The sequence below is a fragment of the Brachyhypopomus gauderio genome, chromosome 2 (assembly GCF_052324685.1).
Source record: "Brachyhypopomus gauderio isolate BG-103 chromosome 2, BGAUD_0.2, whole genome shotgun sequence".
Classification (NCBI taxonomy): Eukaryota; Metazoa; Chordata; class Actinopteri; order Gymnotiformes; family Hypopomidae; genus Brachyhypopomus; species Brachyhypopomus gauderio.
In genome coordinates, this window is record NC_135212.1 from 44849612 (window position 1) to 44863352 (window position 13741).

General features: G+C 45.1%; 1 protein-coding gene across 1 annotated transcript; it reads left to right on the top strand.

Annotated features, from left to right (window-relative positions):
• The first annotated feature begins 1040 nt into the window (after positions 1 to 1040).
• On the top strand, positions 1041 to 9219 carry LOC143508394 (N-acetylglutamate synthase, mitochondrial-like). Its single transcript, XM_076996857.1, has 8 exons — positions 1041 to 1507; positions 3294 to 3580; positions 3699 to 3912; positions 4038 to 4218; positions 6096 to 6135; positions 6360 to 6491; positions 8019 to 8201; positions 8421 to 9219. Exons 1-8 carry the CDS (start codon positions 1139 to 1141, stop codon positions 8596 to 8598), a joined length of 1584 nt encoding a protein of 527 aa, XP_076852972.1. The 5' UTR covers positions 1041 to 1138; the 3' UTR covers positions 8599 to 9219.
• Positions 9220 to 13741: the final 4522 nt, after the last annotated feature.

Below are 13741 nucleotides of genomic sequence, written 5' to 3' on the forward strand. Positions count from 1 at the left end.
TACATTTCGAGCTGTATTATATGCAATTCTGGCACAAATTCAGCATTTTGGTTTTGAATGCAAATTTGTGTGTATTGTTTTTCAATAAAGAGATAAAGTGCATTGAAATGTAATGTAATAGTGCTTTTGCATTTCATTTTGGCACATATTCTGCATGTTTGTATGGCAAAGCAATGCATTTTGTGGATTGCATTTCCATTTTTGCCTAGTAGGGATTACTTTTCAAATTGGCACTGTTTCCTTTCCATATACCACAAGCCAACACCTGAATGAGCTAATGTATTGTATGCTACAAACATGCGGTTCACAGTCTTTCAAATTACGTTCACATTTACAACGTATAGTTGTAATACCAGTGAGCTGCTGCATTTTGTAGATCATTAATAGAACTCTAAGACGATGACGCCTCTTTGTCTGCCGCGGTGATGGACCATGAGCGTGGTGGCCCCGCCTTCGAGGTGTTCGGTAGCCACGCCTTCGAAGTGTTCGGTAGCCCCGCCTTCGAGGTGTTCGGTGGCCCTGTCTGCGAGGTATTCGGTAGCCCCGCCTTCGAGGTGTTCGGTAGCCCCGCCTTCAAGGTGTTCGGTGGCCCGTCTGCGAGGTATTCGGTAGACCCGCCTTCGAGGTATTCGGTAGCCCCGCCTGCGAGGTACTATTCGGTAGCCCCGCCTTCGAGGTGTTCGGTGGCCCCGCCTGCGAGGTATTCGGTAGCCCCGCCTGCGAGGTATTCGGTAGCCCCGCCTGCGAGGTATTCGGTAGCCCCGCCTGCGAGGTACTATTCGGTAGCCCCGCCTTCGAGGTGTTCGGTGGCCCGTCTGCGAGGTATTCGGTAGACCCGCCTTCGAGGTATTCGGTAGCCCCGCCTGCGAGGTACTATTCGGTAGCCCCGCCTTCGAGGTGTTCGGTGGCCCCGTCTGCGAGGTATTCGGTAGCCCCGCCTTCGAGGTATTCGGTAGCCCCGCCTGCGAGGTATTATTCGGTAGCCCCGCCTTCGAGGTGTTCGGTGGCCCCGCCTGCGAGGTATTCGGTAGCCCCGCCTGCGAGGTGTTCGGTGACCACGACCGCTACCTAATAGGCATTGGCGGCGCCATTGGCGGCACATTTTCTCACCGACCATCGCTTCCTCACAACATCCAGCATGGCCAAAGTCAACGGCGGTTCCTGCGGCTGTAGGGCCATCGTAATGGCCGGCCAGTTTCTGTCCAAGTCCTCGCCCCTCGGGCGGCATCTCTGTACCGCTCAGCAGAGGTTCGACAAGCTCCAGCGCCGACTGATGTCCGCCGAAACCGCGGGGCAGGGAAAGAAGACCCCGGTGTGGATCCACGAAGAGCTGCCCAGCTCCCCTTCGCCCGCGGACCGCAACGTGTGGTCGAATCGCGCCTTGATGTACCGAGACATTAAAGCTTTTCTCAGCGAGGTCGGCGGAGATCCGCGGGAAGCGCGATACTGGCTGACGCAATTTCAACGCGCTAATCTGTCCGAGGCGCCAGCGTTTGCGGTTCTGGAGGTGAGATGAACCGCTAACATAACGTTAGTTACAATGAATGAATGTGATTAACCCGGTGCGAGCTAAGGCTACATTAACGAAATGTTGCAGAGTAAATTGTATTGAGTTAATGTATACTAGCTGGCTAGGCTAACTTGCTGGCTATGGTTAGGGTGTTTTATATGGGTAACGGTGTCATGGTCACTATATGGGTAACGGTATCATGGTCATTTTGCTCGCTAACTAGGTCAACTATCTAGAGTAGGTTACAGGTGAACGGGGCTATTTAAAGGGCCGTTGAACTGCTGCGGAGACATCTGCTGGTCTGGTCTCTGGTATGGAAATGATGTTGAATCTAGTTTCAAATAATCCTGCTAAAAATGCACTGAAACGTAGGCAAATAATACATAATAAATCAAAATAAGTATTGTAGTTAAGATGTTCTTTGTGTTGCAGGTGATACATAATATATTTCAGAAACGAATATGCTATATTCGAATATTCGTTTTTATAATGCTTCCAGATGTGTGACCTCACAACAAACTTGCTGTCGAAAACTGCTTTATTATTGTAGTCTGCTGTAATTTGGCTGTAAAGCCACTTTTGAGAGGCACGTCTCGATAGCATAGGCGAGAGAAGACACAAGTGCGGCAACGTAAAACCACGATTTAGCGATTCAGTGACCAAGACACCTGCAAATGAACACGGTAAAAACCCACACGGCATACAGTACTGGTAGTATGTGGTATGTGATTTTCCGCCACATTTGGTTGGCGGGATACAGTACTAGACGAAAGCTCTGGTCGCGTATTGGAAGATTTGGATGGGGTATGTCATCCGGGTTTTTAGTGCTCAGTCTGTATGCGAGTGGTATCTAGTAGTCTATTTTGACCACAGACGTAGGCTACAGTCTTGTAGGCTAAATTTACACAAGTGGACATCACCATATGGGTGGTGTTACGACCCTGCCTGATATGTAATGAAACATAGGGCAAAAGGTTATGCAAAACCCTTGCGATGCAGACAGGACTTAAATCAAAGGCAGGTTTATGTTTACCAGCTCAATAGTCACAAATGCACAGAGGTGGACATTACAGGTTCAGAAATTAAAAGTCCTCACCAAGATTTTGTTCAGGCTTCTTGGATTGTGTTGATTCCACTAATTTTACCTGGCTTGCACTAGTTAGAAAATCCAACAAGCTTGAGTAAAATCCTGGGAAGGAGGTTTACTTTCTGAACCTGGAATGCCCAGGTCTGCAAATGCATACAATACATTTGCTTTGTGTAAAACTGTGGAGACAACAAAGATGAAAACTATGAGAGTGGTATCAGAGAAAACCAAACCCTAACCCTTAAACAGTAATGTTTAATGAACTATTAACCTAAATACTCATGGTTCCTGCATAATCACCCATTTCACCTGTTTGGGGAGATGAACAAGCATGTAAATTCCTGCTCCCTGTTTGCCATTTAACAAGAATCTCAGAGAGAGAGGGGGGAAGAGAGGTAGAGGAAGGCAACACTACGCTGCCTCTGGCTGACATGGTCAACAAGACATATAGCCCAGCATCAGTTCTTTAAAAGTCTCTCTCTGCACCTGTGGACTTAAGAACCTATTGGTGCCTATGTGCTGCTGCACATAACAGGTGGTCTGTAACCAATGCTTGTCTTTCAGAGAAGCGAGTTAATGCTCACCAAATATATAACAGGTGGTTTATAACCAGTACTTGTCTTTTAGAGAGGCGAGTTAGAACGTGTGTAGGGAAGACCACTCATGCTCACCAAACTTTTGTATCCTTCCATCCAGATTGACCCCTCCGTATTCAAGAGCCACAAAATGGTGCAGAACCTGGCATTCAGCCTGTCGTTTCTGCAGCGCATGGATATGAAGACTGTAGTGGTGATTGGGCTTCCTCCTGAGGTGGCGGAAGGAGATGGTGAAGCTAAAGGGTGTGGTGCATCCGAATATAGGGCTCTGATGGTGAAGTGCTGCCAAGCTCTCACTGAAGCCCTGCAGCACAACTCGGCCAGTGTCATGCCTTTCTTTAGTGCGGAGGCACTGCTGCAGATCCAACAGCCTCAGCACAGTTGTAGGTGAGCCCACTTGTCTGGGATCCCCGTCAGATAGTTCAGTAAAGTCCGCACCTTGAGTTAAGCTTTTATTGTTTTTGTCATCTATTGCTCACTGTCCATGTCTCATGGTATGTGTTAGTGGTGACCCCTCCATCACGGTGGACACGACCCTGATGCAGTGGAGTCTGAACTGTGGTGCCATCCCACTGGTGTGTCCAGTGGGCCTCAACACGGCCGGCTGCTCCACGCTCTTCAACTCCTACCAGGTCACAGCAGCAATCTCACGAGCCTTGCAGCCCCTGAAAGTCATGTTCCTTAACAGCTGGGGCGGCTTCCGTAATCAGAACCAAAAAGTGGGTGTGCGCCTCCTAATCTGCAATGGAATTTATTTGTTTGTTGATTTACTGAGTTAATAATTCACTTTGAACCACAGTGGAAGATGTGGGAAATTAATGTTCTGAATGGTTGTGTTGGTCAGGTGCTGAGTACGGTACTGCTGCCAGGTGACCTGTCGGTTCTGACGTCAGCAGAGTGGCTGAATTCACTGGAGCGCAGGCAGGTCAGCACCATCACTCAGCTGCTCAACCAGCTCCCAGCAGAGAGCTCCGCCGTCGTCACCTCCGCCAACACACTGCTGACGGAACTCTTCAGCCACAAAGGTGAGCAGAGAGTATGAACCGATCGATTTAATCCGATTTAATCGATTCGATCCGATTCGATCCAATTCGGGGTTTAGTGTTATTAAAAATGTATTTGAGCTGTTTCCTGACTATGTACAGAAGCAACATGTTAAAACTAGTATTATATCGATATTAATCAGCAAATAGTTACTGGTAGTTACCGATGGCTGGAAGACTGGTGAAAAGGGTAATCATAAATCTACCTTCAAGAAAGGTAATCCAGGACAATAAACAGAGGACATATTTGAGGTGTCTGCAACAGTGGACTCCTACTGGGACACTAACCAGTGCATTATTATTATGATTGAAATAATTAAGAATTCACCCAAAAGCTGTTGCTACCAAATGCATTTTTATTTTAAAAGTGCTCACACTTAATAAACTGAAAGTATAAAATGTAAACGTGTATTTTTCTTTAAAGTGCGAATATAAGAACAGAACTGTCATGTTACGGTCCCCGACCCCTCCCTGTTGGGCGTGTGTTAACGTTGTCTGCGTCTACTCGTCTGCGTCTGTAGATCTCCGTGGGTGTGGGTGCGTCTTGTGATAATCCGTCTCACCTTGTGGGGTTTGTGCGTTCGCGCAGCTTCCTGTGCTCGTCGTTGTTTGAGTCGCACACGTTCTATGTAAACGTGTTTAATGTGCGCTGTCTGCGCTTCGGTAAATGTAATAAACGTAACGATTTGGAAAGTGCAAAGGATTCTGTCTCGTCCATCGCCTTGCGCCCAACGTTACAAGAACATTTTTAACTTTTTTAAACTGTAAAAACACTGGGTAAACTGTCAGTGACATGGACTAACTGTAAATAGTCACTGACACTGGATAAACTGTCCTTCTGCTTTTACATTGCCGATTTGACTATCGTCGTTACCGGCACTGTCCGACGCCATGTTGTTTTACAGTTAGTTAGACCGAGCACGCCTGCGTGAATTCAGTGACGAGACGGGGGTAAAAGTTCACTAAAAAATCGATCTTTGGACGTACAAATTGATTATCAGATCATCATATGCGAATCGATTCTGAATCGGAAAATCAATTTTTTCAACACAGGCCTAACACACACACACACACTCTCTCTCATACACCCGCTAGGCAACAAAGGACCTGTACACACCTAGAACCTTTCATTTTCCCTTTAATTCCTTTGGAATGGATAAATTAGCTGTGCTGGATTGCAGTCCTATAGAAACTTTGAAACTGGTTCAGTATGGTGAGTGTTATTCAATCATGAAATATTGAATGTATAGCTCAAAACTGCTTCACTAAGAGCAATGAACACATTCAATGCGTCGTGAAGGGCTTGCATTTTTTAATTCCATGAGCAAAATAATGCTGCTAAATTTTCCTGAGAAATAAATGACCATTCACCATTTTTATCAGGATGAAGATTCTGTACTTTTCTGCTGGTTGAAATGGTGACTCTAATCATTATCTAATCACCCCTTTAACCTGAACAGTGTGAACTGTTATGACCTTGCTACCTTCTCATGAATATTCATCATTCACATTCTATTATCAGTTTCTCAAGAAACGAACAAAACCACAGCCTTCAGTATGCTCTTTGTGTGGTTTTTAAGGTATATTAAATGAAATGTATTTTTCTCTTGTTTAGTGTAATTTAGGCAAATGTGTTTATTAATGTGTTTTTGTATTATTAATCTTAGATGTCAGTGTTTGATCATGCACGCGCACACACACTGTATGTCGTTGCATATGATATACTGTAGCTGAACTCAGTGTAACTATTTTTGGAGAAACGTGCTCTGCCAACCACTTCTAAAATACCTCATGTGGTTGCTACTGTGCTGAAATGGCTCCAGTCATGTAACACTGCAATATAATTTGAACTTTTTCAGGTTCTGGTACCCTGTTCAAAAATGGAGATCCTATTCACCGGTATGTTAGTTTTTGTATTTATAATGATTCATTTATTATCAAATTAATCTTTGAATGGATGACCTACGCATGGGCAGTTCTGTCCAGATTGTAACACTAAAATAATTTTCCCTTTTGCCTATTTTGTAATTGGGTGTTTCAGAAATGTATCGTGTGTGGGTGTGAGAGTGTATTTTGACTGCATGAGCTGATCATGCTTCTAAGCAAAGTCCTCCCTCTGTCAGGTACAACAGCCTTGAGGACATAGATGTAGACCGCCTCCTGGCTCTGATCAACAAATCATTTGGGAAGAAACTGAAGGAGGACTACATCTCCTCTCTTAAGGGCAGATTGCACTCCATCTATCTGTCTGAAGGGTAAGATCAGCTTCACTTCAGAGTTGGAACTAATTGTATTTTGTCACATCCTGTTCATACCTAAGTTTATGCCTGTGTTTATTTGATCTTTTTTAAGTATTTTAATCCTTGTTTGAGCTCACGAGTGTTCATGCATTCTGTCTGTTAACCCTACACTATCCTTCTAATGAAATGTTTAGTGGCAGAACATTTTTACTAGGGGTGGGCATAGATAAATTTTTTTAATCTATATTAAACTCACTGAAATCTTGAAATTAATCTAGATTAATCTACATTAAAATGGCTCATATGCGTGCTACCCAAGTAATGACTAAAAGTCAGTTTTTGAGATAGGGTTTCTAGGGTGCATTAGACCAGGGGCTCATCTCCTGTTTCAAAAATGCATCAATGACTGCTTGAGGAAGCTGTTCTACTTTGATACTTGAAGAAAAAAAATATGCTCAATAAAATGTAGGCTACTCGTGTTCAACGTTTTATTCAGTTAAACATGAATTTGTAAGCCTACATACTGTACATTAAAGGGGGTTGATAACATGTTTATTCAGCTAAACATGATATTTGAAATGTAAGCCAACATTTAGTACATTTAACCTCACGGACGTAATTTGGGGGGGGGACTTTTTCAAAAGCCGGTTTTGGTCCTCTGCAGTTTTAACAGTTAAAAAGAAATATTTAAATAGCGACGAATCTAGCACTAGGACCATGCAGAAAACGACCGCTCCGAGCTCCGCTCCGGTAACACTTTACGTTCCTAAAAATGAATTTTCCATGAAGCAAACCTGGCGACTTCGTGGCTGCATCCATGTAAAAACACGTACGATTTGTAATTCACAGGTTTGAAAACTCGTTCTCGCCCCTACTGTGCAATTTGGTTAGGAATACAGCCGAGCTAAACTATCAAGTTGAAAGTCATCACAGTTTGCTTACCCATTTTGACCCAATTCCCAACCTAACTTTAAGAATAGATTAACGGCAATAATTTTTATATCGCCCGATAAGATTATCAAATAAACGAACGCCGTTAACACAGTTAACGGTCCACCACTAATTTTTACATTTTATGCTAATCTTAAACAGTTCTTTTCTGGCTAAAGTGTCTAGAGCAGGAACTTTTGATTAGTGTCTCCCTGACTACATGGACTACCGTTTCGCATTCCGTTCAAATTCAAGTTTATTGCCAACCCACTGACTTGTATTTGTCTATAAATAGAACATTATTTATTTACTGTAGCAATATGAACACAATAATAAATTGTCTAGAATCCATGAGCTTAATTGGAGCACCCTGATTAGCAGAGACATTTTTAAGTTCTTTTCAATCATAAGGTCATAAGTTCAAAAATGTGGTCATGTCTGGAACATAATAACACACTCAAACATTACATTTAAAAAGCTGGATTGACTCCCAGGATACACCACCCAAAAATACCCATGCAGCAGTGGTCCAGTAGTTTAGGGAAAAAAATCACTGTTGAGATTTGGATGTAGGATTGTGTTCTCATTGGTGATATGCTTCCTCTTCCTCAGGTACAGTGCTGCCGCCATCATCACCACTGAGCCAGTGAGCAGTGGCCCTCTGTATCTGGATAAGTTTGTTGTGAGCAGTAGCAAACAGGGCCAGGGCACAGCACAGATCCTCTGGGAGTCCATCCGCCAGGATTTGGGCAAACTCTTCTGGAGGTCCCGCTCAACCAACCGCATTAACCCTTGGTGAGTTGGAACTTGCACATCACCCAATCTCATTGCTGTACCTCTGGATACTAGAAAAGCAATCTGTTAAATGCATCTGAGAGAGAGCAGCCAGTGCTGTAGTTCAGGTGTCCTTTGTTTCTGCTGTTAGTTTGTTGGCTCTCTGCTCAGTCAGAAAAAGATTTTGTCCTTTTCCGTCTGCCTGCCACCCTCACTGGCCTGCTTATTCTCACTCCTCAGGTACTTCAAGCACTGCGACGGAAGCTTTGTTAACGACCGCTGGATTGTCTTCTGGTTTGGCTTGTCTGACATTAGGGAATCGTATGAGCTCGTCGAATACGCCAAGAGCATAGCGGACTCTTTCTGCCCGAGTGAGGAGGCAGAGGCAGTCGCCCAACAGCAGCCCCCAGGCTCCTGACCTACCTCCAGTTCAGTTAACCTTGTACTTCAGTTCCCTACGTGTGCTGTTATATTAAAATTTGGACTTGGTGAAATATGGATACCTGGTTTGGTTTACCACGTGAGGCCTCGTGCCACTGCACTGAGGTACCTTAATCCAGCAGTATCTCACAGTGGTATTACACCGCAACCGCTGCTACAGATGGTGAAGTGGACATTGTGTGTTGCAGAATGTGAGATTACAATTTATGGACATGCTGATGTATGTATTTATTTATTTATTTACATATTTATTTACTTAATGACGTGTGTACATTGTAATACAAGATCTACGTGATGCCAGTGGTACTTGACGGTAGCAAATCTGCTGAGTTATTCAAACAGGAACGGTAACACTAATCTCATATTTTGGTATTCTGTTTGAGATCAGGTTAGAAGAAATATTATAATCTGTCAGGTGAAACTAGTGCTGCATAGTACTTTTAAAGGTTTATCGTCTGTTGGTATTTCTGGTGCTATAAAATATGTTCACAATATGATATCAGGAAAGACTAGTGATGAACATACATCATTTGATCATCCATTATGTGAATGTTTGTTTGAAGCCACAGACAAAACAAAGAATTATCTCTGAATCTAACCCTGAATGTTTGTGATTCTTTGGTTTTTTTTTCTTTCTCCCCTGTAACTGTGGGTTAAGTAGCATATTGATGAGGGATTTAATTTTTATTCAGTTTGCTTAACATCCATGAGCAGATTACTCCCAAAACTCACTTTGCCACTGACCTCACTCCATTCCATGGTGCAACTTTTAAACGCTAAACCAGTAGGCACCTTTTAACCAAAGACTGAGCTTCTCGACACCCTCTGAGATAAATCTTTCACCTGACATTACCAGAAAAGTTATATTCCTACGGAAGAACCAGTGTCCCAACTGTGCTGGAGTACAATAACTAACCTCTAGTGCAGGCATGAAAATCTATTTCGCAGAAATTCGCCGTTTTGAAGTTGAAAAAGGTTTAAATTATTGACTTAATAAGCAAACAAAGCACTTCCGAAATCGGCAATTTCAATGACACAGTGGCCAGCAATTTTCGCCCAGAACCATCATAGAGGCCAAATTGTGTTTCAATCATACAAACATCATTCATGTGACGTCATTGATGCTATTCATTTACTGCTATGCGAGTCGAGAAGCAGGACCTAGTGCTATCTACGCCGGGGACAAGGCAGAAGAGCGTACATTTACCACTACCCCAGCCAACATGTCCACATGGGCCCCACATGTGCTTTAACTGGGCAGTATGGGTTTTATCGGCATGGGCTTAGAGTGGGCTTTTTGAAGGGTTCTATTCGGGCCCCAGTTGAGTTACATTTGTGGGCCCCATTGGGGTTACAAATTCCAGCCCCAGTTGGGTTATAGTTGGGACCCACGTGGGCCTAATTTTTAAAACAGCCTAATATTTTAAAAACAGACTTTTAAATTCCATTTACAAAATAGACATTTTTACATAGTACACAATCAGGTATCAATTCCAGGTTCAGAAAGTAAAAGTCCTCACCAGGCTTCCTGGATTTTGTTGATTCCACTAATTTTACCTGGATTGCACTAATTAGAAAATCTAGCAAGCTTGAGCAAAATCCTGGTGAGGACTTTTACTTTCTGAACCTGGAATTGACACCTCTGTTTTATACCTTTTATGGTAGAACTGGATATTTCTCTGGCACACAAACAAATACATTGCATGCTGATATAGTTGTGAACTTGTGAAGCAGTTATAATAACTAAATTCATTCAGAATATTAACATAAAGTTAAAACAACAAAGTTAATGTACCTGCTTCCGATTTATTGAATAAACCATTGCCTCACCTCTTCTCGTGCGCCCTCGCCCCCAATGAAAGTCTAGAATGTTCTCCCGCCTGGCCTGACTAAAAGCAAATTTTTTAATCCGTTGGAGATATCATTAACTGAGGTAAGAAATTAACTTTTTATCCGGTTTCTTTAATTTTGTTATCAGTGTGTAAAAGAACAAATATACAAAGAAAGAAAATTACCTGACGATATAATGCTTGACGTTATATTTAATTCAAACATAGCTAAGTTAGCTAGCTAGCTTGATACTAGCTAGAATAATAGTTAGCCGTTAGTGTTGAAAGGTAGAGCGCAAGCCGTTAATTTGTTATGGCTAAAAAGAATAATCTGTGGGGAAAATTTACACATTTTATACATTATGTTTACACATTTCGACGCAACCCACCTAGATTAAGGTGGGAAAATAGATTAATTTTTTCAGCTAAGACAAGTGCAAATTTCGATGTTGCTAGACTAGATAACCTAAGATAGTGAGTTAACCTATCTTAGCAAACACTATAACTAAGTGGTCACCATGGTTAGCTAACTAGCTAGTTAGGTTTAGAGAATGTTTGCTTAACGTTTTGGTAGAAAAGATAATTGTCCCGTTAGTTATTAATTAAGAGATAAATCTTTACAGTTAATAGTAAGTCATGTCCTAAACAGAACAGGCATTAAATATACCAAATACAAATCACTGAATTTCTAAGGTAGAGCTGTGTAGTATTAATCCCAGTATGAGGGGAAAAACATTATATTATTTACATTACATTACATTATATCTTAAGGATATAATGACCAGCGGTCAACTGGTACAAAGACAAGACATATATAGACAAACAAACGACCCTCAGGTGAGACGGATCACGGGCTCCGCCCACCTGAGGGATGCACATGACGTCACCAGACAACAACAACAACAGCCGCTGTGGATGGAGGCGGCCGGTAGGGGGCCGCCTCACCGTGACAGACCCCCCCACCAAGCCGCACTCCCCTCCACTGGGTGTGTGACACACAGCGGCTGCACACAAAACATGAAGGGGCAGGAAGGCAGGGACAGGCATGGACACCTCTTGAGTCCGGGAGCTGAAACACAAACACACACATTACTCAGCTCGCCTCCCCGGGCGGGACCCTGGACCGACCGGGCTGTTAACAACACAAAACCACGCCCCGGTCGGTCACAGGGCCCTCACGCCCTAACCGGCGTTTAGCCAGAAAGCCCCAAGGGTGTGCAGACGAGGAGCTACGACTCCTTTGTCATCCTTAGTGTGTGTGTGGGTGCAGGTTACCTCCCCGAGGCGTGGCTACTTCTCCTCCTGGACCTACCTCCTCCCAGAGCTGACCCCGGCCCTTGGCTAGGGGTCACCCCAGCCTCCTGGGGAGCCAACCCCTCCCGGGGCCCCTCATCCCATGGTGGACTCCTCCACCCAACCCAGGAGCGCCAGAGACCGAGGCCCAGGGCACCCCCGACGCGGGCTAGGGAGCAGCCCCAAGGGCCTCCTGATCACCCCGGGCAGGAGGGAGGATCTCCATCTCCAGCAGGAGCTTCTCAGACCGGAGCCCCATGGTCCCCAAACATCCGGGGGCCCCAGCCCTCTAGGGAGGGGCTCTTCATGACCGGGCTCCGGTCACCCCACAACACAAGGGGACTCCTGCCAGGTGGAGACCCCCACAAGGTCCAGGAACACCACAACACCGCCAGGGGGAAGCACCTGCACAGAAAACACACACACACACACCCAAACACACACCAACATAAAACACAAACGCGCCCTACCCTATTCAGGGCCTCCCTCGGGAGCGACGCCCTCCGTGCCACACCCCATGGCACGGGACCACAGCCGGTCCCCCCCCAAACACACATTCAGGGGGAGGAGCATGCGTGGAATTACACGCAAACAATTGACAACACGCTAGGACAAAACACACACGCAAAGACTAGACAAGCGAACAAAAACGGTGCACAGACAGACAGACGGAACCTACACATGCGTGCTCGACATAAACACACAGTGACGCGCGCCGCTCAGAGTCGCAGTCGCTCCCCACATTTAACACAAGACACACGGGGAGCGAGGCGACGGTGACGAGCGGCGACCGCGTCACACACAAAACACGCAACATTAAACATAACGAGCACGCAAACTGGTCCACACGTCCATCGACACGTACACACATTCAAAACACACACGAGAGTCTACCAGGCAGACACCCTGGTCATCGCCGTGCCACATATACACAAGTGCACGGCGGAACTCCCGCAACATACAACGGACACGAAGAGCTGTCTCAGGGCAGACTGCCCTGGTCCTCGCCGTGCTACACACACACACAAAACACAAAAGCACGGCGGAGCTCTTCAAACAAAACACCACGCAGACAAACACTTACCACGATACATGACCACGAACGAAGGAGAAAGAAAAAGAGACTCGGCGGCTTCCGAAGGGTGGCTGGTCATTCTGTGACGGGCAGGGGTGAGCAACGAAAAGGAAGCGATCACGCCAAGTCTCAGGGAAAAATGATGGTTTAATAGAAAGTGTGCAAACCTAAAACCTGTGCACTATCTCCAAATTAAGGATATAATGACCAGCGGTCAACTGGTACAAAGACAAGACATATATAGACAAACAAATGACCCTCAGGTGAGACGGATCACGGGCTCCGCCCACCTGAGGGACGCACATGACGTCACCAGACAACAACAACAACAGCCGCTGTGGATGGACATAGTGGATGGTCACCGTGACATAGCCCATGTTAGAAAATAAAAATATGTGAACTCTGGCTTTTTTACACTCATTTTCGCTGCTGATTTTATTTGAAATGTGCCAATGAAATGTCCCATATTTTTGTCAATTGTGATTTTTACACCCCAATCGAAATTTGTCCTCCACTTTTAACCCATCTGTGCAATCAGAACACACACACACACACTAGTGATTACTAGGGGGCTGTGGATCACACATGCCCAGAGCGGTGGCCAGCCCTAGCCCGGCACCCGGGGAGCAGTTGGCGTTAGGTGCCTTGCTCAAGGGCACCTCAGTCATGGCCTGTCTGGGAATCGAACCCACGACCCTCCAGTCACAAGACCAGTTCCCTAACCACCAGGCCATGACTGAAAGGGTTTTTTCCTGTAGGCTGTTGGCTTGGGTTGGGCCAGACACGCCTCAACCGACTCGCACTGGCTCCAGCGGGTTTCATGCCAGGGTCAGGAGGTCACAGTGGGATTTGAACCTGTCACTGTGGGTCCCGTAGCCCAACACCTTAACCACTGACCTACAGACTAACCCTGCTTCATTAAG